Genomic DNA, 24,718 nt, shown 5'->3' with positions numbered 1-24,718 from the left:
AGATTCACGTAGCTCTCGCAGAATTAGCTTTCAGTTCAGAGGCCTGGAAATAGCACTTCTATTAGTTCTGCAAAATTATCTATGCTTATTCCGAGAAAGTGGACTTATCTTCTGGGACATAGACAAATGTCTGGTGTGGATATAACCACTGCATTTACTCAAATGTTTATACTGATTACTTAAATGGGTATTTCCAGTAAAAGAAAGTTATCCCCTATCCACAGGGACCCACAATGATCACAAGAACTGTACCTCATGGAGCCCCCCTGAAATGGATGGAGAGACTGGTTGGAAATGCGCCCCACCACTCCAATCATTTCTGTGGGAACGCTGTTGATAGCGGATCTCTGTACTCCGCTATCTCAGGTGCTCCTATAGAAATTAATGAAGCTGCTGTGTGCATTTCCAACCAGCCGCTTCGTTCATTTCAGGGGTGCTCCGAAGGGTATGGGGTTATCCTTTGAATAATAGATAATTTTCTCTAACCTGCTTATACTCCTTATGCTATTGATGTGCATTAGATCACAGAAAACCCCTTTCAAAATGCAGTTTTCAAGGCGATCAACTGATCATCCTGGGTTCTGCTCCCGCCGCTCCTAGAAAATGGCTGATTTTACTGGGGATAGACACAGCCAGTCAGGTGTTTCCCCTATAGTGGCCACTGCTGATGGCGAAATGAAGCATTGTAAAGTAGCTATCCAGATGAATGGCTGTCCATATAATAAGAGGTCACTAACTTTTTCACACAACTTTGGATAACTCAATAATACAAGCGACCACAAGAAACTCTGTAATGTTTTATCAGTGAGAAACGTCTAGTTCTCCTGTTATCGGCTGTGTACTAGCCCCCCGCTAATTGCATTTCACTTTGAAAAAATGCCTTTTTGTTATCCAGGACGGGATCACCTCTGCAGGAAAAACATATTACACCATGTCAATGCAAGTCTATGGAGATGGGAGGGGGGAGGAGTGAGGAGGAATTTAGGAAACTTTATCCTGGGGTTGCTTCTAAGTGACTGTGAGACATTTAGAAAGCTAGTCTCCACCCAGCATGTCTGAGGGAGCTGCAAACCAGATATTTAGCAAGCACATAAGAAAACTGCTGTAAAGAAAATGCCAGATGCAACCCATATAATAGCCTGAAATAGTGTTGTTCCTCATATGCACACATTTTACTATGGAGTAATGCAGTTTGTTGAAAGCTCGGAGGCAGTTTAAATCCACCAGAACATGAGCCTATCCTACACAACGGCTCTCCATTCTGATTCATATAGAGGGGGTCTCCAAGCATCCCCTCTATAATGTCAATGTGACCATGAGACAACTCTTTTGAGGCATTTTTTCTGTAGAACTTAACTTTGACTAGACATGTAGAAACACTGGTTAAATTTCATGTAATGGCATAACATGGGATATCATCATTTATATATGGAAAAATATGAGGCGCCTTTGCTTTCTAAAAGAAATGCAGAGATGATGAGGATGAGAAGGTTTTCTGCTGCAAGCCACTGTTCCAAGTGCCATTTTAGGGCTCATTGGGCTAAAAATATGGGCCATTCCTCCAGTCTATTAGTTAAAGGCACATTATAATAGTTCGACCCCAGACAACGCTATACTTAATTTATGTCTATACGTTAATTAGGACAGAATACAAAATTATCATGTATTTGCTATGAACAGGACCTTTACTCACATCTTCACCATATCCAAGAAGAAGAAAAAGTACTCAAAGAAGTCCAATCAAGTTTAAATGTATTCGCCCAATGTACAAGTAACATTTAATTCGCTCAGTGGAACCATTTTCAAGCTTGAAAATGGTTCCATTGAGGGACTGAAACGTTGCCTTCACATTGAGTGAATACAGTCACACTTGGTTAAGTGCTTCTTCTTTTTGGATATGATGACTGTCTAGAAGTTATGGAGTTCAGCCTTCTCAAGTTTTGAACCCACATTCCCTTTGACTGCGCTGCTCCGCTGTCACTTTACACATCTTTCACCACTTTTCATGAATGGGTGTTGGAATGTCACACATTTGGCTACTTGCCCATAAGCGGATTAGACTACATAATAATGGATCTCTATAGTAACATAGGGTTTGTCCTTAATCAAGCCAAGAACAAAAATAACACTTCTCTTTACAAAATCTTTATTATAAAATTATTATAAATAATCCTTCTTTCTTTGACTAGCCTCTTTATTCTAGAAAATAAATGGTTAATTCTTCCCGTATTGAGCTTAGCACGTTGTCCTCTTCTTTTGAAGCCTGACATATGCCAGGCGCTTGAATAGATGAATTCAATAGCAAAGACGTGGTAACCTGCTGAACACCTGCTGATATTCCCTGTATGTCTACTTGTGAACAGAGCTCTGAATTGGCCTAGAGAGCCTTCTCATGTTCTCACTTGTTATGTGCATAAAGGCGTGCTCCATAGAACAGATATGCAAACCACTACATAGCGTGATATACCCAAGTGGTAGTAGATTACATGTGCCGTCTGAAGGCCCATAAGTAGTGTTTACTTCTTAATCCTCATGCCCTGAGTGCACTTCCATATCTTGGCTCTAAAACCTCACTGTGAAGGATGGGGTCTAGAGCATTCTTAAGAAAGGCAAATCACAGGTATATTGGGAAATCCAGAATTTTCTGCTGCATAAAACTCAACAAAAAACAATTACCATCTGTAACTCCATAGCAACTCTTTCATGACAAGGATCTATCAATACTTTCCTGCCATTAGTGGTGTCTATTTGTTGGGGATGCTATATGTAAGAACACCAATACCAGTTCTCATGAAAGCCTTTACTGCTGGCTCTCAATAAAATAAAGTATGGCAGAACCAATAAACCACTCACAGCAATCACAGATATGTTGGGTATATCCTCCGATCAAAATAGTAAGACAAACCACAGAATAAAGAGATCAGCTGCTACCTTTTTAAAAAAAAATGCAAATCAAATTGCACAAAATCAAGATATACACTACTCAACATTGAAATTGTAACACCATGAAAGACAAGCTGTAAGGTTATGTATATCGAGAAAATAGCAGGTGCCGATAAGATCTGCAGATAATCCCATTTTCAAGCACCTAGCTCCAATCTGTGGCATGTGGGAGGGGCATACAAATCAGTTTGAAAGCAAAGTTGCTTTAGCCACATGACACCTCAAACATCGGATCAAGTCATGTGGGATGATTGTGTAATGCCTCCTGTTCGTCGACGTGCCAGTTCTCGCAACTGAAAGAGACAAAACCCTTCAACTGAGAGACCTGGTTTTATCACCTCGGCAAATCGCCTAGGCTCAGATGTCAACACTCTTCAGTTTTGGTTGGAAGAACAACTATGAACTGGAATAACAGCAAGTGGTGCACGGAGGAGAACCTCTGAACGGACAAATCGTCTGATGGCCCGTAGTGATCAATTCTGTACTGCAAGTAAAATTGGACATAACATCCAAGTCTAGGGTGGCAAACAGCATCTACACAAACCATTAGATGGCATTTGCAAAACACTAGGCTATGAGCCGCCAGATGTCTAACGACAGGTGTTTCACTGACCTCATACTGCCGCTCTCAAAGGCTATCATGGTGCCCAGCAGGATTGAAATGGAGGTCTATACTCTTAAGCAATGAGTCCCGTTTTGACACAATGATAGCCGTAGACTGGTCTGGAGATTATGTGGGCAATGCACAAAGGAATGTCACACTGGTCCTACTCCCGGGATTATGGTATGGGGTGGCATAATGTTCAGTAGTCAGATCCCTCTAGTCTTCATTTCAGGTATACTAACAACTTAGTGTTACATTGATTTGGTCGTGGAACCAGTGGTACGCCTATTTCTCCAAAGTGTCCCAGGAGACTTTTTTCAACAGGACAATGCCAGGCTGGATGTTGCGCATGCTACTGTGTGCAGCCTGCATGACCTAAATATGCTACCATATCCTGCAGAGTCTAAGGACTTTTCTCATGTTGAGCACATCTGGGACATCATTGGATGGCAATTTCAAAAGGAGCTGCCAACAGTGGATATTCATGATTTGTGTGCCCCAGTGCATTCAGCATGGCAGAATATTCCTCAACCATTAATAACCTCGGCAGTGTTAATATATTTCAGCATACCATAATTTTTTATGGGCAGTCTGCTTAAAATAAAATCGGCATGGTCCAAGGGATGCTCTATATAGACCATGTCCTCTCTTAAAAGGGTTATCTCACCTCAGACATTGGGGGCATATGCTAGGATATGCCCTCAATGTCTGCTAGGTGCAGGTCCCACGTCTGGGAGCGGGGATGATGGCTATCATAACGCAGCAACCTATTTTTATCAGTGGTCTTCACAAATAGATCAGTCATCAATCCCTGTCCCACAATCCGGACCTCCGTATCCATAAACTGCAATTTATCAGTAGAATGGACCACAGTGAATTTTACTGTTGGATCGATTTAGTTGAGGAATACGTGGAACGCGAGGAGGCCCAACATGTCTCCCGTCCACACCAAGAAGATATCGTCGATATAGCGCCACCACCCCAGAACGCGTCTGAAGTGGTGGCTGCCATATACAGACGACTCCTCGAGGTGTGCCATATAGATGTTAGCGTAAGTGGGCGCCACGTTGGACCCCATCGCCGTCCCACGCATCTGCACATAGAAATCGTCCTGAAACAAAAAAAATTTTTGGGTTACAACAAATCTCAATAGTATCAACATGAAGGTTTGGCAGGCTTCTGTGTAATCCGAATCCTTTAGACATGCTTCTACCGCCTGGAGGCCCAACTCATCTTTGGTCCTGCCGGCTACCCATGGCTTTTTTCTGTACTACATATACACAGGATGGCCCCACGTTGTTCTGTTCCAGTTGTGGAGTGCGATCTATGTCAGTCGGGAGCCTACCCACACAGTGTATATATATATATATTTTTTTATATCCCAATGGGAATTTGTTGATACTACCAGTGTTATATTTAGTTCTGGCACTGGTCACTCAGTGTACTAGATGGATGGTGAGGTGATTCATTGGGGTAGGCGACGGTTCGCAGTGAAGGCCCGCTGCGCCGTCGCCGTCTCCCCATCCCGGTGGTGACTTGACCGGAGATACGGCTGGTATCCGCCGTGGGACACCAGCCTTCCCTATTTTGTGCACGGCTGAGTGACTTCATGGCCAGACTATAGGGTTGATAGGACGCTGTATCCTGGATCTCCACATTTGCCTTACTGTGGGAATTCCGGGACCGATGCGATCCAGACCCATATTCTAGTAATAAATCACCTAAAATGTACTTTGTTTATCTGCCGCTGTCCGATCATGTGACACTGATCACATGACTACTGGTGGGAGGCCGACGCTTCTGCATTGACATGCGCACACTGGGGGGGGGGGGGCAGGCTCAGCCATCTTGGATGTGGTTTCCAGTGAGTCTCTGTGCGTCTGAGGGATCGTGTGATTTGATGTCCCCGCGCATGCGCGGAGACTGAATGGGGACGCCGCCGAGACCGCGATGCCGCATATGTGTAGTCCATCAGCTGATTGTGAGTTTTTTTTATGTTCATGTTATTAATGGGACACACCTGCACCAATTATAAGTAATTACAGTACTTTTTACATGTTGTGATACACCATGCATTTTACCATAGCACTTTATAGATGTACTGTATCTGTAAACTTCTGTGATATTACCTATGGGATTTGTTCACCAGCTTGAACTATTGTTTTTTATGAATTTTGGTCTTTGTATGTACAAATTGATTGGATTGTAAGATTAATTGATACACCTTTATATGGTATGATTGTAACACACGTGCACATAGCTTGAGAAAGACCGCAACAAGCGGTTGAAACGTCGCTGCTAATGATACTGGGTGAATAAACTGCACGTTTCCTTTGAAACCTGTGGTGTGCTGCTGGCCTTCTTCTATATCTATTGAATTGGACCGGGGTGCTGGTCCACACCGGCCTGGTTTGCACCCGAATGTAACAGTGTGCTGCATCCTCATTTTCCAAAGTCTAGATAGATATTAGATAGATAGATATAAGATAGATAGATATAAGATAGATATAAGATAGATAGATAGATAGATAGATAGATAGATAGATGAAAGATAGAAGAGAGATAGATAGAAGAGAGATAGATAGATAGATAGATAGATAGATAGATAGATAGATAGATATGAGATAGATAGATAGATAGATAGATATAAGATAGATAGATAGATAGATATGAGATAGATAGATAGATATAAGATAGATAGATATAAGATAGATAGATAGATAGAAGAAAGATAGAAGAGAGATAGATAGATAGATAGATAGATAGATAGATATGAGATAGATAGATAGATATGAGATAGATAGATAGATAGATAGATAGATATGAGATAGATAGATAGATAGATATGAGATAGATAGATAGATAGATAGATAGATAGATAGATAGATAGATAGATAGATAGATATGAGATAGATAGATAGATAGATAGATAGATATTAGATAGATATTAGATAGATAGATATTAGATAGATAGATATGAGATAGATAGATATTAGATAGATAGATATTAGATAGATAGATATGAGATAGATAGATATTAGATAGATAGATATTAGATAGATAGATATTAGATAGATAGATAGATAGATAGAAAGAAGAGAGATAGATAGATATGAGATAGATAGATAGATAGACACAGTAGATATATACATACGTGTTTTCACGAGGTTCCCAGCAGTAACTGATATTATCCCGGTTCTGGGGCCTCGGCCGATCCGGCTTTGGTGGATTGGCTGCAGCATCCTCTTATACCTCCATGTTGTGCACAGCAATCTGATTCCCCACCGCTGGGGACGGCTCCACATGACGGAAGAACGGCCTCTCCCAGCACTTACCGCATCCTCATCGCCCTGTGAGCCAGGCAGGTAAAGTAGTCTCTGAGGACACTCAGGAGAGTGAGCACTAAGGTCAGGTTCACATCGGCCATTTTCATGGAGCCGTCAGATATCACATACTTCACGGGGATATTATTATTATTTTTTTTTTTAAGAAATGTTTGGCCCATTTCATATGCAGAAGGGAAAAAGTGCGGCTTCTATTAGCCAAAGTAATAGAAGCACAACCCTATCAGCATCCATTCACATGTCCGCAATTCCGTTCCGCATTTTGCGGAACGGAATTGCGGACCCATTAATTTCTATGGGGCTGCACGATGTGCTGCCCATATCCGGATATGCGGATCCGCACTTCCGTTCCCGAAAAAAATAGAACATGTCCTATTCTTGTCCGCAAGATTAGGCATTTCTATTCTATTAAGTGCGCAGACGATGTGCGGTCCGCAAAATGCGGAACGCACATTGCCGGTGTCCGTGTTTTGCGGATCCGTGGATCCGCAAAACACACACGGATGTGTGAATGGACCCTTACAGTTCATCTGTTGTTTAAATGATCATCGACTGAATCCATTGATTTCAGCAGGATGGGCAGACATCTAAAGTGTATGAGGGCATCCCGACTCTCTCGCCATGCCAGATGTCATGGGAAAGAAGGATTGGCCCTGTTGGATTGCAGCCTGCCTGATCCTTTGCTCTCATGGGAGATAAGCTGTGGCCAGTGGGGTGTAGTAGGGTCTTATCCCCCTACATTTGGCTGAAAGCTATGCCATTCCTTTATTATTCCTGCTAGAAGTTATGAAGGAATTACTAGCAGTTTGTATTGCAGGTCCATCTGGGTGTTACCAGTTGGGGTGTGTCTCTGCCCAGTCTGACACTGGCAGCACTAGCAATTCATAGTACATGACAGTCTTAGAGCCAGCCCTGCACCTCACATGGATCCAGAAATCTGCCCATTCATTGCTGCAATTGCTCTGTTAGATTTATTTCCAGCTGGCAGTTCAGGGGGCGTGCACATTCTCAGGGGTGTGTCCTTTCTGCTTCAGCTGGTGGCAGTTGAAGGATGGAACTGACCATGTATCAACCTCATTGAGCTGGACATAAAAAAATAAGGCAAACAGCAGGTGGCGCTATGCAGATAGATTTCAGTGAATAACTCAGGGGCTATACTGAATTTTCAATTCCATGCAATTACAAAAGTATTCAGATGCAGGCGCTGGTTTGAAAAAAATAGAATATGTTTTGTGAGACAACCCCTTTAATAGAGATTACAGGAGACGATAAAATAAACAATGCTTTTATCAGGACAGAGACTGTGATGGTCAGATGTGTAACTGTGAGCTCCCAGGCCCCAGTGCAGAATTTGTAATAGGGCACCACCTGTCATGTGCCAGTTGTAACAGTCGTGTCTTCTTATGTGGCAGAGTGGCCACTGGGACACCAGGGCCCGCGTGTGACTAATACCTGTGCACCAGTTATAATATTAGTGTCTTCTTATGTGGCAAAGTGGCCACTGGGATACCAGGGCCCGCGTGTGACTAATACCTGTGCACCAGTTATAATATTGGTGTCTTCTTATGTGGGAGATTGACCACTGGGACACCAGGGCCCGCGTGTGACTAATACCTGTGCACCAGTTATAATATTGGTGTCTTCTTATGTGGGAGATTGACCACTGGGACACCAGGGCCCGTGTGTGACTAATACCTGTGCACCAGTTATAATATTGGTGTCTTCTTATGTGGGAGATTGACCACTGGGACACCAGGGCTGAGTGTGACTAATACCTGTGCATGAAAACAGGGGTGGGTTTTATCTCACACGGAGGCGCCACTCTTTACTTAATCGATGGTATTGATAAAATTCACGATTGATTATATTGAAGTATCTTAAAATATTTTTTTAAATAAAAGTTTTAAAAGTATTTTACCAGAGTCACTATATCTGACGGGCTGGAAATTGATAGTTCAGCGGATTAAAACCACATAATGATGATGAATCAGTATATTTCCAACAGAGTCATATAGAACCACATCAGTGTAGTGAAACTTGGTTTGTACTTACTTCACCCAGGAGGAGAGATGGGGGATAAACTCAATACACCCCCAAACCCTTCCTCCTGCGCCTGGTTCGCTTCTAGAATGTCAGGAAAGAACAGCAGTCCTGTGGCTGGAGCTTCTTGTCAATTCCTTTATTTGGACAAAGTCAGGGTGGGGTGAGAAGGAGGCCCAACGCGTTTCGGGGATATATAAATCCCCTTCATCAGGAGCTCCTGATGAAGGGGATTTATATATCCCCGAAACGCGTTGGGCCTCCTTCTCACCCCACCCTGACTTTGTCCAAATAAAGGAATTGACAAGAAGCTCCAGCCACAGGACTGCTGTTCTTTCCTGACATTCTAGAAGCGAACCAGGCGCAGGAGGAAGGGTTTGGGGGTGTATTGAGTTTATCCCCCATCTCTCCTCCTGGGTGAAGTAAGTACAAACCAAGTTTCACTACACTGATGTGGTTCTATATGACTCTGTTGGAAATATACTGATTCATCATCATTATGTGGTTTTAATCCGCTGAACTATCAATTTCCAGCCCGTCAGATATAGTGACTCTGGTAAAATACTTTTAAAACTTTTATTTAAAAAAATATTTTAAGATACTTCAATATAATCAATCGTGAATTTTATCAATACCATCGATTAAGTAAAGAGTGGCGCCTCCGTGTGAGATAAAACCCACCCCTGTTTTCATTCTCTTTTTCTTATTCTAGCCTAGGTATATTTTCCTAGCTAGGTTTATCCCACTGGCAGCCTTCTTATGTTCTTATCCTTTTTACTTGTACCAACTAATCTAAATATTGTAAAAATATATTTTTAGATAGAAAGAAACTATCTTTCTTCCGTGTCAGATCCACACCTTTGGCGCCCTGCGAGTTAGGTATCCTGACCTTCATTTTGAGAGCCAGGCGACTAACCCCCTTTCTTTTTTTCTCTCTTGTCCCTAATACCTGTGCACCAGTTATAATATTGGTGTCTTCTTATGTGGGAGATTGACCCCTGGGACACCAGGGCCCGCGTGTGACTGATACCTGTGCACCAGTTATAATATTAGTGTCTTCTTATGTGGGAGATTGACCACTGGGACACCAGGGCCCGCGTGTGACTAATACCTGTGCACCAGTTATAATATTAGTGTCTTCTTATGTGGCAGAGTGACTCCTGGGACACCAGGGCCCGCCTGTGACTAATACCTGTGCACCAGTTATAATATTGGTGTCTTCTTATGTGGGAGATTGACCACTGGGACACCAGGGCCCACGTGTGACTAATACCTGTGCACCAGTTATGGTTACTCACCAGAGATTTTTGGTTTATAGTAATACAGCGGATACGGTTCATTACTCTAGCACAGGGATGTCCAATCTGCGGCCCTCCAGCTGTTGCAAAACTACAACTCCCAGCATGCCCGGGCATCCTACAGCAGAGCATGGTGGGAGTTGTAGTTTTACAACGGCTGGAGGGCCGCAGGTTGGACATCCCTGCTCTAGCAGATGACTGTTATGTATGAATAATAAAGGATGAAAATAGTGAGACAAGGCTAGAACTGTCATCCACTGAATCGCTTCTTAATTCCTCAAGAGCTTTAGTAATCAGATATTCTGTCATCTATTAGGGAAGTGGGGAGAGGGGTCTGTACAGAAGTGGACTCTGGAGTGATGATACGATGACAGTCTGTGTACGCACCAGTCGGCCGGCACAAGAAGCTTTGGTTTAAAAAGATTTTTTTTTAAATCTAGTTTATCTGAGTGCAGTAGTAATACAGGTAGTTTCAAATAATCAAAGTACGACGACGGATCCGGATCCCCAAAACATGGATGCCGTCCTCGTGTGTTCCGCAATTTACGGAACGGGCCACCCATAATAGAAATGCCTATTCTTGTCTGCAAAATGGACCAGAATAGGACATGTTCTATGTTTTTTTGCGGGGCCACAGAACGGAGCAATGTTTTTTTTCCGCCCCCCATTGAAGTAAATGGGTCCACGTTTGAGCCACATGAAATGCGGCACGGATGCAGAACCAAACAGCGGTCATGTGCATGAGGCCTCATACTGAACATACTAGCCACCAGAGCATTTCACGTGCCCTCGGCCAGTTTTAGCTGGCAGCTCTAAAGAAACATTTTAGCGCCTGAACATGAACATGGTTGGACCCCTGCGGCTCTACAGATCCACAGTTACGTCGCTATAGGCCCTCATGGTTATCTAGGCGCGGTTCACCATGAATAGCAGGAAGGAAGGCTTGCTCTTCAAACTACCTTTGAATTATTATTAATCAGATTTCTTAATGTAAGGCACAATTAGGGGACGTTCACACAGGGATTTAAACGGCTGGAAGGTTGGAGCAGAGTGGAACCACAGTCGCACTTGAAGCCGTGGCGGGTGTCCGCTCACAGTTAAGCGGTTTGTGCCATGATATATTTGCCAGAGTTTGAAAGCGTAAAAATCATCCTTGTGAACATACTCATAACGTACCGGCATAAGTTGCAGAATGCGCACATTTTGTTCTGTGAGGATACACTTGCGGAAAAACGTAGCATAGTGCAGTACCAGCAAACCGTAGGAAATGAAACAACTTTCATGGACACTTTGCGGATTTTTACTGCATGGAAATTGACCTGCCCTGCGGATTTCCAAATCCACAGCATGTCAATTATGTTTGCGGTTTAACTTCAGATTTGACCCTTTTCAAATGATGGGTGCGATCTGCGGCAAAACCGCATCTAATCCGCACCAAAAACCGCAATTATGTATTGCATGGAAATTCGTGCGGATCTTCTGCACGTTAACCTGCAGGTGCCGCTCTCCCCCCCCCCATGTGAAAGTATCAGGTGCCAACCCCCTTCCCCCCCCCCATGTGCCAGTATCAAGTGCCTCCCGCTCCCCCCATGGCAGTAACAGTCGGGTATTAAAAATAAAATAAAAAAAACACCTCTACTTACCTCCATGTCAGCGATGCGATGCAGCCTCTTCCTGTGTCCCGCCCTGTATGTCCATATATGGAGTCAGTGCTTGTATTTCAGAAAAGTTTTTGCTGGGATTCGAACCCACAACCTTCATGTATCAGAGGCAAAGCATTTACCCACACAGCCATAAAGGCTGCCTTGCCACTGACTGAAAAAATATGAGACTTCTACTGTTATAGCTGGCTAAGTGTACATCTATACACATGAAAGCTGCCCCAACACACCCAGCACTGCTATATCTCTATATGACAGCTGTCCCAGCACACTCAGCTCTGCTATATCTCTATATATGATAGCTGCCCCAGCACACCCAGCTCTGCTACATCTAATACACATGACAGCTGCACGAGCACACTCAGCTCTACTATATCTCTATATATGACAGCTGCCCCAGCACACCCAGCTTTGCTACATCTATATGTCTCTAAGTATTGCTATACAGTAGATAGATATATAGAGATATAGCAAAGCTGAGTGTGCTGGGGCAGCTGTCATGTGTATAGATGTACAGTTAGCCAGCTATAACGGTAGAAGTCTCATATTTTTTCAGTCAGTGGCAAGGCAGCCTTTATGGCTGTGTGGGTAAATGCTTTGCCTCTGATACATGAAGGGGGCAAAGCATTGTGAGTTCGAATCCCAGACACATCAGGAGACAGTAAGATTAGATCACATTAGCGAGGGGGCCCTTAGACAAGAATCGATCATATTTAACTAACTTGAAAATAAACTGTCACACACGCTGCCGGGCGCCGGGCCCCGAAGCAACCGCTTCCCCAGTAGTTACGCCACTGGCAGGCCCCATAGAAATTAATTGGGCTGCGTGAAAATCGCAAGCAAGTCCGGATGCGGTGCGATTTTAACGCATGGTTGCTAGGAGACGATCGGGATGGGGACCCAATCTTTATTATTTTCCCTTATAACATGGTTCTAAGGGAAAATAATAGCATTCTTCATACAGAATGCTTAGTAAAATGTAGATTGAGGTGTCAAAAAATAAAAATAAATAACTTACCTGTTCCAATTGATCGTGCAGCCGACATCATCTTCTTGCTTCTTCTTTCAGAACCTGCAAAAGGACCTTTGGTGACGTAAGCGCAGGTCCTGCTGAATGAAGATTGAATCTTCTATTCTCATTCAGCAGGACCTGCGCTGACGTCACCGTGCTCACCACGTTGTCCGTGTTGAATCCGTGTTTCACTGACACTGAACAGCTGAAAAATATTTTTCAAAGCAATTCTTCTTAATGATCCATGAAATATGGATGCAACACAGATGGCATCCGTGTTGCATCCGTGGTTTTCACGGACCCATAGACTATAATGGACGTGATGGATCTGTGAACATGGATGAAATAGAGCATGTATCCGTGCCCAAAATACAGACCCACGGACCGTGCTAAAACACTGATGTCTAAATACACACATTAAAATGATCAGAGACGAGTGCTGTCCGTAGAGAACACGTCCAGCACACGTCCGTGAAACACGGACGTGTGAATGAGGCTTTAGGCCCCTTTCACATGAGCGAGTTTTCCGCGCGGGTGCGATGCGAGACGTGAACGCATAGCACCCGCACGGAATCCTGACCCATTCATTTCTATGGGTCTGTGTACATGAGTTTTTTTTTTCACACATCAGTTCTACGTTGCGTGAAAATTGCAGCATGTTCTATATTCTGCGTTTTTCACGCAGCCCTGGCCCCATAGAAGTAAATGGAGCTTCAATGAAAAACGCATTGCATCCGCAAGCAAGTGCAGATGAAATGCGTTTTTGCTGATGGTTGCTAGGAGATGTTGTTTGTAAACCTTCCGTTTTTTATCACGCGCGTAAAAAACGCATCAAAACGCATTTCAACCGCGCTGAAAAAACTGAACAACTGAACGCAATTGCAGCCAAGACTGAGGGAACTTGCAAAATGGTGCGAGTCTCACTGAACCCATCTGGACCTAATCCGTCACTCTCATGTGAAAGGGGCCTTAGACCCCTTGAAGACGAGCGTGTGTCACACTGCGAGTCCGCAGCGCAGCTCCCGGCCTGACCTCCCAGGACTGCCGGGGGGTCACATAGCATTATATTGATTTATGATGCTAATTAACCCTTACAGTAAGGGCTCATGCACACGAATGTATTTTCTTTCCAAGTCCGTTCCATTTTTTTGGGCGGACAGAAGGTACTCCGTATGCATTCCATTACCGTATGTCCGTATTTCCGTTCCGCAAAAAAATAGAACATGTCCTATTATTGTCAGTATTACGGACAAGGATAGGACTGTTCTATTAGCGGCCAGCTGTTCTGTTCCGCAAAATACGGAATGCACATGTCATCCATATTTTTTGCGGATCCGTTTTTTGCTGACCGCAAAATACATACGGTCATGTGAACAAGCCCTAAGGGTTACATAGCATCGTAAATTTGTATAATTCTATGACAGTGCTGGGAGGTCTGGCCGGGAGCTGCGCTGCCGATTCGTTTCGTGACACATGCTCGCCTGCAAGGGGCCTTAGGGTCCATTCACATGTCTGCAAAATGGGTCCGCATCCGTTCCGCAATTTTGCGGAACGGGTGCAGACCCATTCATTTTCAATGGGGCCGTAATGTGCTGTCCGCATCCGCATTTGCGGATCCGCACTTTCGCATCCGTGCTACCGTTTCCGCAAAATAATAGAACATGTCCTATTCTTGTCAACAATTGCGGACAAGATTAGGCATTTTCTATTAAAGTGCTGGCGACGTGCGGTCCGCAAATTGCGGAATGCACATTGCCAGTGTCCCGTGTTTTGCGGATCCGCAATTTGCGGATCCGCAGAACCCTTACGGAGGTGTGAATGGACCCTTAGGGAGGTATATTCACAAGCAGCAGATTTCCTACAGAAATTTTTGATGCAAAAAAAAATCCATTCCATACATTTCTGTAGCACATTCCTGAATTTCTGCAAGCCCTGTTCAGACGAACGCGAAAACGGCAGAAACTTCGGCAGGGAATCTGCAGCAGCAAAAACTTTAAAACATATTTGGCTAATATTTTATCATCCTGCAACCATGAGGGCCCGTTATTGGCCACACCTGAACTATTGAATTCTGCCAATTGCTAGGCAATAGAAATTTTTATAAAATAATTAATATATATATATTTTTTTTTAAAGTGTACGTGTGTAACAGCGAGAACATTGCCCTTTGTTTTATGAGAAATTGCCATTTAGCTCTTTGGTTTGCAGGTCACGATTATGCTGTGAGTGAAGGTAGTGAAGTGGCTTTACCTGCAATCCTATTAAAAAAAACTGTGCCGATGAGACACCCGCCCAGCTCTGCTACATCTATACATACAGCATACAATAGACAGGGTTAAATAGGGCATCTATCCCGCCTCCAATGGATGTGCGCTGTCTCTCTCCTCTTCTCCTATCCATGCAGGCACAAATCCGGTCCTGTAGGACTCTGCACAGACTTCTAGTTGTTCCCCGGCTCTCACAAAAATTCATTTCCAGCATTCTGCAGCGAGATGGGAAAGAATGAGGAAAGAGGAGGAAATAATCCGTCTGGAAACACCCACCTTGCAGATCCTGGTCTCCTCAGCCTGTGCAGGCAAGGATGCTCCTCAGTCCACCGCCTACTTCACACACACTCAGCATCCTCTTGCTGGTGAAAGTTAATATTTCAACTGGCAGTTGCAGAGCCAACTCAGAGCCATTGTGTGGTGTGTGTGTGTGAGGTTTTTTCTTCTCCCCCTCTCTCCTGGGCTTTGATTTCATGACATCCCTGTTCAGCCCTGGTTGTGTGTGTGTTTTTGTGTGTCTCCTAGCAAATTATGGATCTGGGAAGGAGATTCACGCACTCCTCTACGCGTGAGGTGAAACTTGGGTCGGGATATTGGTGAGAAAGGAGAACGCTGAGGGAAAGGACATTTCACGGATGGTCCTCAGTTGGACATTTTCCAGCTGGGACGAGGCTGGCGCACTTTGGAAAGTGACTTGTGATCCTCTGCCTTTCCCCCTTTTATTGTCCTACGAACTGAATGACAAAAGCCAGGAGAAAGGCTGGACCTACAGGAGAGTGTACCCTCGGATCAGGGTGACAAGTGACCTTAAGGTCACCGGTGGAAATAGTCAGCAGTCACTCTGCGAACAGTGAACGAGAGAAGTGGAGAAAATACTGGAATAAGTAACCCTGCTGCCTTAGAGCCTTAAGTTTTCCCACTTTGGTCTTGGAGACGGTGGTGCTTGGATCTAATAAACATGTCACAACCGACGGAGAGGATGCACTCGAAAAAAGCTGGAATCCGAGCTGCTGTGGTTTTAATTGGATTGCTACACAAATCAAGGAAACAGACTAGAGAGAGGAGGTAACGCTGCATACAGATGGTTGTCCTTGTCCCCATAGTTATGTCTGTCTTGTGCTCCTTCAGCAGGAGATGGAGTCAGTAAGTACATTGCTGTTATGTAGTGGACTCACCTTCAGCACTAGACGGGGGGGGGGGGGGGGGGGGGGGTCCGGTATATCCGTGGGGACCTTTTTAACACTGTCACCTTAGTTGTTTGGGTGTGCACCGCATTCTGCAAAATGTCACATGGCGCCTGCAGAAGACAGCGCGTGCTGTGAAACACCCCTCATATCTCAGGCAACCAACGTATGGTTTGTGTCCCATAGCTCTGCAGTAAAGCGATAGATTATTACATGTGATGATCCGGCTGAGCCGGATTAGGATCACAACAAAAAAGAGAAAGTGTTGGATACACTGTTGAAAGTTTAAAAAAAATAAAAATCTAAAGTGACCATTTTTCTTGGTGGGGGCGGCGTCATTAGAAGTTATATATCAGCAGCGCGTGTTTAGCAAATTTCCAATCCGCCCCTGTTTCTGAAAGAATCCCATTTCTGGCAAAAGGTTCAATACAATAACATGACATGCTAGGAAAACCCTGGACAGGCTGCAACTCCAATTACAACCACTAGGTGGCCACACATAGTCAGGTGTAGGATAGACATCTCGCGACCAAGTATCGCAAAGTCATTTTTGTCTTAGGCCTCTTGCACACGACCGATATGGTCTCTGTTTCAGTTTTACAATCCGATCCGAATCCGTATTTATTTTTTTGCCTCGGAGTGCAGTCAGTTTTTCACTCATCCGATAGACTTTAATGAACTTTAGGCCCCTTTCACACTGGCGTGTGCGGCCCGTTGCCGTATTGCGGCCCGCAAAATGCGGCCCGCATTACACGAGCACAGTCCGTGGGGCAGCCGCAGCGGATCGCGGACCCAATCACTTGAATGGGTCCGCGATCCTGCCTGTTCCGCAAAAAGATAGGACAGGTTCTATCTTTTTGCGGAACGGAAGTACGGGACGAAACCCCATGGAAGCACTCCGTAGTGCTTCCTGTAGGGTTCCGTTCCGTGGTTCCGTTCTGCACCATTCCGCATCTCCGGATTTGGAGACCCATTCAAGTGAATGGGTCCGTATCCGTGATGCGGAATGCCCACGGAACGGCACCTGTGAATTGCGGATCCGAAAATGCGGTCCGCAATACGGCAACGGGGGGCGCACACGCCAGTGTGAAAGAGGCCATAATGGGTGGCTCGGATCAGTGAGAACGGACATGAATAGGACGTGTTCTAAAAATATCAGAAAGGATACACGGATCGTCTAAAATAATTGTCGTGTACATTATGTCATTGGGATGCATTGGTTCTATTGCTATACAAGTGACATCAGTTCTAAAAACGGATTCGGGGAAAAAAATTGGTCGCGTTCAAAGGGCCTTAGGCTGCGTTCACAAAAACAGCCATTAAAAACAGATAAACTGTCACTTTTTCATGTCCATCGGTGTGTACATAAATTTTTTGGGCCTTTTATCCATTTTTAATGGCTTTATTGCACTAGTTATTAATGGCCGTTAGGCTACAAACGTCCGTCGTGTAAATGAGGTCTCGCATTTTTTGCAGCTCGGGTGCGGACCCATTCACTTTAACGGGGCAGCAAAAGATGCGGACAGCACACGGTTGCTCCGTTCCGTGGCCCCGCAAAAATTATAGATCGTGTCCTATTCTTGTCCGTTTTGCGGACAAGAATAGGCATTTCTACAATGGGCAGCCTCTTCCGTTCCGCAAATTGCGGAAGGCACACGGGCAGCATGCGTGGATCACGGCACGGTCGTGTGAAGGAGCCCTTAAGCTGGTCATCTTGTGCTACACATTTCAGGACAAGGTAAGGAAGGACACATCCGTATAGGCCGTGACTCTGACGGTGGTAGCACAGCGCCATCATCTGGATTGGGCTTTCATGGTGAAATCGTCATCCTACTAATGACTTCAAACTACAGTAGAATAATAATGCAAAACGAGAAAACTGGGAAAATTGCACAATAAATTTTTTTTCATAAAAAATCATTAAACGACATTATTTCAAAAGGGTGTCCGTTACCCTTGGTTGCAAATAGCTTAACATGTTTTAAAAAGTCACACGATACGTCAAGCCTTTTGTATATAGGTGCCATTTTTGCGAAAATGACTTCCATAGCGATAGGTATGACTGTGCATGGACGTAGGGTTGTGGGTGGGGGTCGGTGTTGTTGGAGGGGGGTCACAATAAGTAAACTAACCTCATTTTCCTCTGCGCGCTCCCATTTATAGTGACCTCGTTGCGCGGCTGTACATGTAGAAGGGCCATGAAGAGTTTTAATGACTTATTGTGTTGCTACAGTCACTGACGGTGGGATGGTGAGGGGGTAGTGAAATCTCGAGTGGGCGCACAAACGAACTGTGAAAAACAAGACCTGCTGAGGCGGATACAGGAAGAGTTCAGCAGGGTAACAATAAGTCATCAGCGCTGGAGTGCCATAGGGGGGGGTGCGAAAGAAAGCAAAAGTGACGGAGGACAAACCGGTATTAACCCACAATGCTTCGTTATGTTAATAGTATTCTCATATAATGGGCGTAATGGGCGACGATGCTTCACAGTCACCCATTCCCCCACTTCTCTCACCCACGAAGCTTATAATCTGATAATCTATATAATTAGGTGTAAAGTAGGAGGCCCAGCAATCCAAAGAGGAACGGAAGAACTCATTCAGAAACTACCGTAAGCTTCATATAGCGCCAACATATTCTGCAGCCTCTCTCCATAAGGCAGACGGTGTGTGCACACTTGATGCAGCTTAGGCTGAGTTCACATCACTGTATTGTTTTCCGTTCTTCTGATCCATCGGAAGAACAGAAAACAAAAAAAAAACCCCGATCCTTTATTTTGCTCAGTCATTCTAATTTTGCATCCGTTTTAGCCCTTTCCGTCTGAGGGAAAAAGGACTTTGTGGAGAACTTTTATATCCATGTAAAATAACGGATCTCAGACGGATGCAAAATGTGCCTAAGGGCTTGTTCACACGACCGTATGTATTTTGCGGTCTGCAAAAAACGGATCCGCAAAAAATGCGGATGATGTCCGTGTGCATTCCATATTTTGCGGAACGGAACAGCTGGTCCCTTATAGAACAGTACTTTAATCCTTGTCCGTAATGCGGACAATATTTTTTGGCGGAACGGAAATAATGACATACGGAGACAGAATACACACGGAGTACCTTCCGTTTTTTTGGCGGACCCATTGAAATGAATGGTTCCGTATATGGTCCGCAAAAAAAAAAAAAAAAGGACACGGAAAGAAAGTACGTTCGTGTGCATGAACCCTAACTGAGCAAAATAAAAGATCCGTTTTTTGTTTAATTGTTTGTTTCCTGATCTTCTGATGGATCAGACGAACGGTAAATGAAACTGTGATGTGAACTCGGCCTCAAATGTATTTCATTTTCTACTTATTTATTACATTCGTTTGTTACATTCTTTATGCCATGTTTAGTACTGTACAACAATTACACGTCATTGTCCCCAGTGTAGCTCACAATCACGTTCCCCTGTTGTGTAAACCCCAGTGGTCAGCAGGGCCCGGAAGAGGTAGTTTTGCGCCCTAGGCAGAGCAAGCAAATGGCCCCCCTGAATGAATTTAAAGTGACCCTACTTACTAATAGATAGATTAAAACACATGTAAAAGAAGTAGTCAGGGGCAGATCCAGTGACTTACAGGTGACGTCTTTCAGTTGTTCACTTTCCTTTTCTTCTCCATTTGGCCCAGACCATCATGGGCAGAGGTCTTTGGTCAGTTGTGTGCAGCCGCCTCTGCCACATAAGAAGACACCAGTATAACTGTATGGCACATGGGGGACTTTTTTTTTGCAAATTAGAACCAAAATTTATACAGGCCAATGTAGGCCTGAAGCCTATGAGACTGAATGGCCGCAAATGCCTACCCTTGCCTACCCCTCGTCCCGGACCTGGCGGTCAGTTCCATAAGAAACTAGTCATTCTGAGTGAGGGGAAGAAATGAGAACAGTCAGAAGACACCTATACAAATACAGGGAGGACAAGTACTGAAGGAGGTGATGGAGAAGTGGGCCAATAAATACCTAATCTCCCCTCAGTTTCTGTCACAACTCCTCTCATCATCTCATCCTTCTCTACACTTTACCTTAAACAGGACCTGTCACCATTCCTGACATGTCGGTTTTAGTAACTACTTACATCCTCCATGTAGTGACATTTCTGGAGCTTCTTATTCTTATGACTCGATGCTGTGCCTTTTCTGTATTATTCCTGCTAGAAATGATGAAGAATTGCTAGAAGTTTCAGAAGGTGCAGCTGGCTGTTACCAGTTGGAGGTGTGTCCTTGCACACTATCACACTGATTGGATTTCACTGTGTGCAAGGACACACACACAACTGGTAAAACCTAGCGGGACGTTTAATGCAAACTACTAGCAATAACTATATAATACATTTAACGGCTCAACATAGACTCATAAGAATATAAGATCCAGCATTGTTATTACATGACGAATATAAAACATGAAAATCAGACACCATATACTACATGACAACCACATTCTAACAAAGCTAGAACCAGCCGTGTACCTCACATGGATCCAGAGATCTCCCCATTCATTGCTCTGCTAGATTTATATCATGCCGGCAGCTCAGGGGGGCGTGTCTCAGCTCTCCCTATCACAGCTCAGGGGGCGTGTCTCAGCTCTCCCTATCACAGCTCAGGGGGCGTGTCTCAGCTCTCCCTATCACTGCTCAGGAGGCAGTTGAAGGATGAAACTGAGCATGTGCGGCCATCTCAGTGAGCAGGACAAAGAAATAAGAAAAAAAAACTGCAGGTGGCGCTATGCAGATAGATTATATTGAATAACTCAGTTGCTATAATACATTTTTAATGACATGCAATTACAAATGTATTCAGGGCTAGGTGCTGGTTTGAAAACTGTAGAATATTTTTTGTGTGACAACCCCTTTAATCTATAGTTACCACGCCTGAGCACTTCATTTGATGTCCATCTGAACACAACTTTGCCTGAGTTTAAGTTCCATAAGCCACCCTTCATGGTTTGTATACTGTATGTTTCATTATTCACAAACTCAGGGAAATCAGTTCAGTGACAAATTAAATCCAGTAAATGATTCATGGCTGCAGCTGGGACGCGCTGCTGGTACTGTATGTATCTAGCAAGTGACGTGGGCAGCTTTTTGGATTAGAGGAGCGACATCTATTTGCTTCTAATTGAAGCTGCCATGAAATCCAGCCAGTGCCATTGCTGCACAGCGCTCGGGGACATTTACATTTCTTTGGACTCCTTTTGACATCAGGCAGTGGATTGTTGAGGCGGGGACGCCATGCTGCACAATGCCTCCTTCAATCAGTCCTAAAGAGCGGCAATGGCAAAGCAGTAGGAAAGTTCAATATTTATTTGTCGCAAAGCAACTGAGCCCTTCATTACATATGTCATCTGCAACGAGACAGGGGAAAATGTACAGCATGCTAAGCACGCTGCGATGCCCGGGTTCACCTAGTTTTCAGCACTGTACATTAACCCCGAGCCTGAAGCTGACTGCTATTTGTGGCTCAGGCTAGCCTAAGGCTCCATTCACACGTCCGCAAAATGTGTCCGCATCCTTTCCGCAATTTTGTGGAAAGGGTGCGGACCCATTCATTCTCTATGGGGACGGAATGTGCTGTCCGCATCCACATTTGCGGATCCGCACTTCCGCATCCGTGCTTCCGTTTCCGCAAAAAAATAGAAGATGTCCTATTCTTGTCCGCAATTGCGGACAAGAACAGGCATATTCTATTATGTCGGCAATGTGCGGTCCGCAAAATGCGGAACGCACATTGCCGCTTTCCGTGTCTTGCGGATCCGTGACTCCGTGTTTCTGCAAAACACATTGCGGACGTGTGAATGTAGCCTTAGGGTACTTTCACACTTGCGTTGTTTGATTCCGGCAGGCAGTTCCGTTGCCTGAACTGCCTGCCTGATCAGGCAAACTGTATGCAAACGCATGTCATTTTTTCTGACTTATCAGGCATTTTTCTGATCAGTCTGAAAAATGCCTGATCAGTCTGAAAAATGCATTGCAATACTGGATCCGTTTTTCGGTGTCATCAGGCAAAACGGATCCGGTATTTATTTTTTTCTCATTTTTAAAGGTCTGCGCATTCCGGTATTTTGAATGCCAGATCCGGCACTAATACATTCCTATAGAAAATGCTGGCATTCAGGCAAGTTTTTATGGTTTTACGGTTTTCTCTTTTGCCTGATCAGTCAAAATGACTGAACTGAAGACATCTTGATGCATCCAGAACGGATTACTCTCCATTCAGAATGCATGGGGATATGCCTGATCAGTTCTTTTCCGGTATTGAGCCCCTGTGACTGTACTCTATGCCGGAAAAGAAAAACGTTAATGTGAAAGTAGCCTTAGGGCTCATGCACACCACCGTGTGCTGCCTGTGGCCGTATTGCAACTCGCATATGGGAGGTCCGCAATACACGGGGCACCGGCCGTGTGCAGCCGCATCACGGATCACGGACCTTTTCACTTCAATGGGTCCGCAATCCGGGAGATGCGGTGCGGAAGTACTACGGAGTGCTTCCGTGGTGTTTCTGGCCGCCCCGCCGCACCGCAAAAAAGTAGTGCATGCACTACTTTTTTGCGGTGCGGACCCTCAGGTGCAGATCGCGGACCCCATTCAAGTGAATGGGTTCGCGATAAGCTGCAGATGCCCCACGGCTGGTGCTCGTGCATTGCGGACCGCAATATGCGATCCGCAGCACGGGCACGGAGCACTTACGTTCGTGGGCATGAGCCCTTAAAGGGGTACTCCACTTTTAAACATTCGAGACTATACTGAGTACTTGATCCTCACACTTTGCGATACTAGAACATTAAAATCAAGCGATCGTTGCATTTTTTTAATTTTTTGGATTGAAGTTTTTAGCCAGAACTATCTTTGTAAAATCTGGATGACCAACATTCTGCTTTAACAGCCCCATAGTGGTTGTCACTTAGCTTGACAAGATCTCTTAATAGCAAATTAGATTATCATTCCCTACTGCTCTATGGCTTCCTAACTATTAAAGGGGTTTGCCAAGACCTTAATACTGATTACCTATCCTCTGGATCAGTATCTGATCGGTGAGGGTCTGACACCTGGCACCCCCACCAACCAGGTGTTTGAGAAGGCACTGGTGCTCACAGTAGCACCAAGGCTTTTTCTCAGCTTACCAAGCACAGCGCCGTCCATTTGATAGTGGCTGTGTTTGGTATTGCAGCTCAGCCCCATTCACTTCTATGCTCCTGGGCCACGTGACCGATGAACTTGGTCTAGACTAAACTGAGTGAAGGCCACGGCGCTAATGTGACCACCAGTGCCTTCTCAAACAGCTGATCATCGGGGGTCCAGGTTGTGGGACTCCCACTGATCAGATACTGATGACCTCTCCAAAGGATAGGTCATCAGTAGTAAAGTCTTGAAAAACCCCTTTAAGAGTAAAGATGAGCGAATTGCTCTAAATTCGATTTGGGTTTGATTCAGGTCCAAATTGATTCTACCACAATCGAAAGAGCTCCAGTAGTCCATAAATGGCGGATCCGTTTTTTCTAATGCATTTTTTCATTGTGATCAAAATCCTGATCAGGATTCAAATGTAATCCGTTTTCACAAGTTTTTCCGGATCCGGCGGGCAGTTCCGGTGTCGGAATTGAACGCCGGATTTAAACAACGCTAGTGTGAAAGTAGCCTTAGCTGGACTCCGTATGTGCTGTAATAGTAACTAGTCTTAAGTTCGATCTGAATTTCATGATAAATTCGATTCGTCGCAAAGCTGAACTTCCTCGTGCTTTGCGGTAGCGAATATCGATTTAACCTGAAATAGTGCAAAAAAACAAAAAAAAAAATCTTACTTATCAGATCCATTTGCTCGCGAATTTACAAACACTTTGCTCATCTCTAATAGTGACCATAGTGAGTGACTACGTCAGGCATCCTCAAGCTGTGGCCCTCCAGCTGTTGCAAAACTACAACTCCCACAATGCCCTGCTGTAGGCTGATACCTGTAGGCTGTTCGGGCATACTGGGAGTTGTAGTTTTGCAACAGCTGGAGGGCCACAGCTTGAGGATGCCTGACGTAGTCACTCACTATGGTCACTATTAGAGATGAGCAAAGTATTTATAAATTTGCGAGCAAATCGATCTAATAAGTATGATTTTTTTTTCGTTTTTTTTGCACTATTTCAGGTTAAATCAATATTCGCTACCGCGAAGCACGAGGAAGTTCAGCTTTGCGACGAATCGAATGAGGTCAAACAATACCATCACGTAGTCCAGACATCCTCCAACTGCGGCCCTCCAGCTGTTGTAAAACTACAACTCCCACAATGCCCTACTGTAGGCCGATACCTGTAGGCTGTTCGGGCATGCTGGGAGTTGTAGTTTTGCAACAGC

At 44.5% G+C, this 24,718-nt stretch overlaps 1 protein-coding gene across 7 annotated transcripts in view; it reads left to right on the top strand.

Moving 5' to 3' along the window:
- RAP1GAP2 (RAP1 GTPase activating protein 2) overlaps positions 1-24,718 on the top strand; it is a 685,016-nt gene that overhangs the window by 276,852 nt on the left and 383,446 nt on the right. The window contains exon 1 of one of the 7 annotated variants that reach the window (XM_040423486.1): positions 15,569-16,234. The exons of 5 other annotated variants lie outside the window; for them this stretch is intronic. In XM_040423486.1, coding sequence (XP_040279420.1) covers positions 16,128-16,234 — 107 coding nt within the window. In that variant the 5' untranslated portion in view covers positions 15,569-16,127. One more of the 7 variants, XM_040423488.1, reaches the window with a different exon arrangement.

The sequence above is a fragment of the Bufo bufo genome, chromosome 3, assembly GCF_905171765.1.
Source record: "Bufo bufo chromosome 3, aBufBuf1.1, whole genome shotgun sequence".
In the NCBI taxonomy this organism is placed as follows: domain Eukaryota; kingdom Metazoa; phylum Chordata; class Amphibia; order Anura; family Bufonidae; genus Bufo; species Bufo bufo.
Note: the sequence above shows the minus strand (reverse complement) of the source record. Positions and strands in the feature narration are given on the sequence as shown.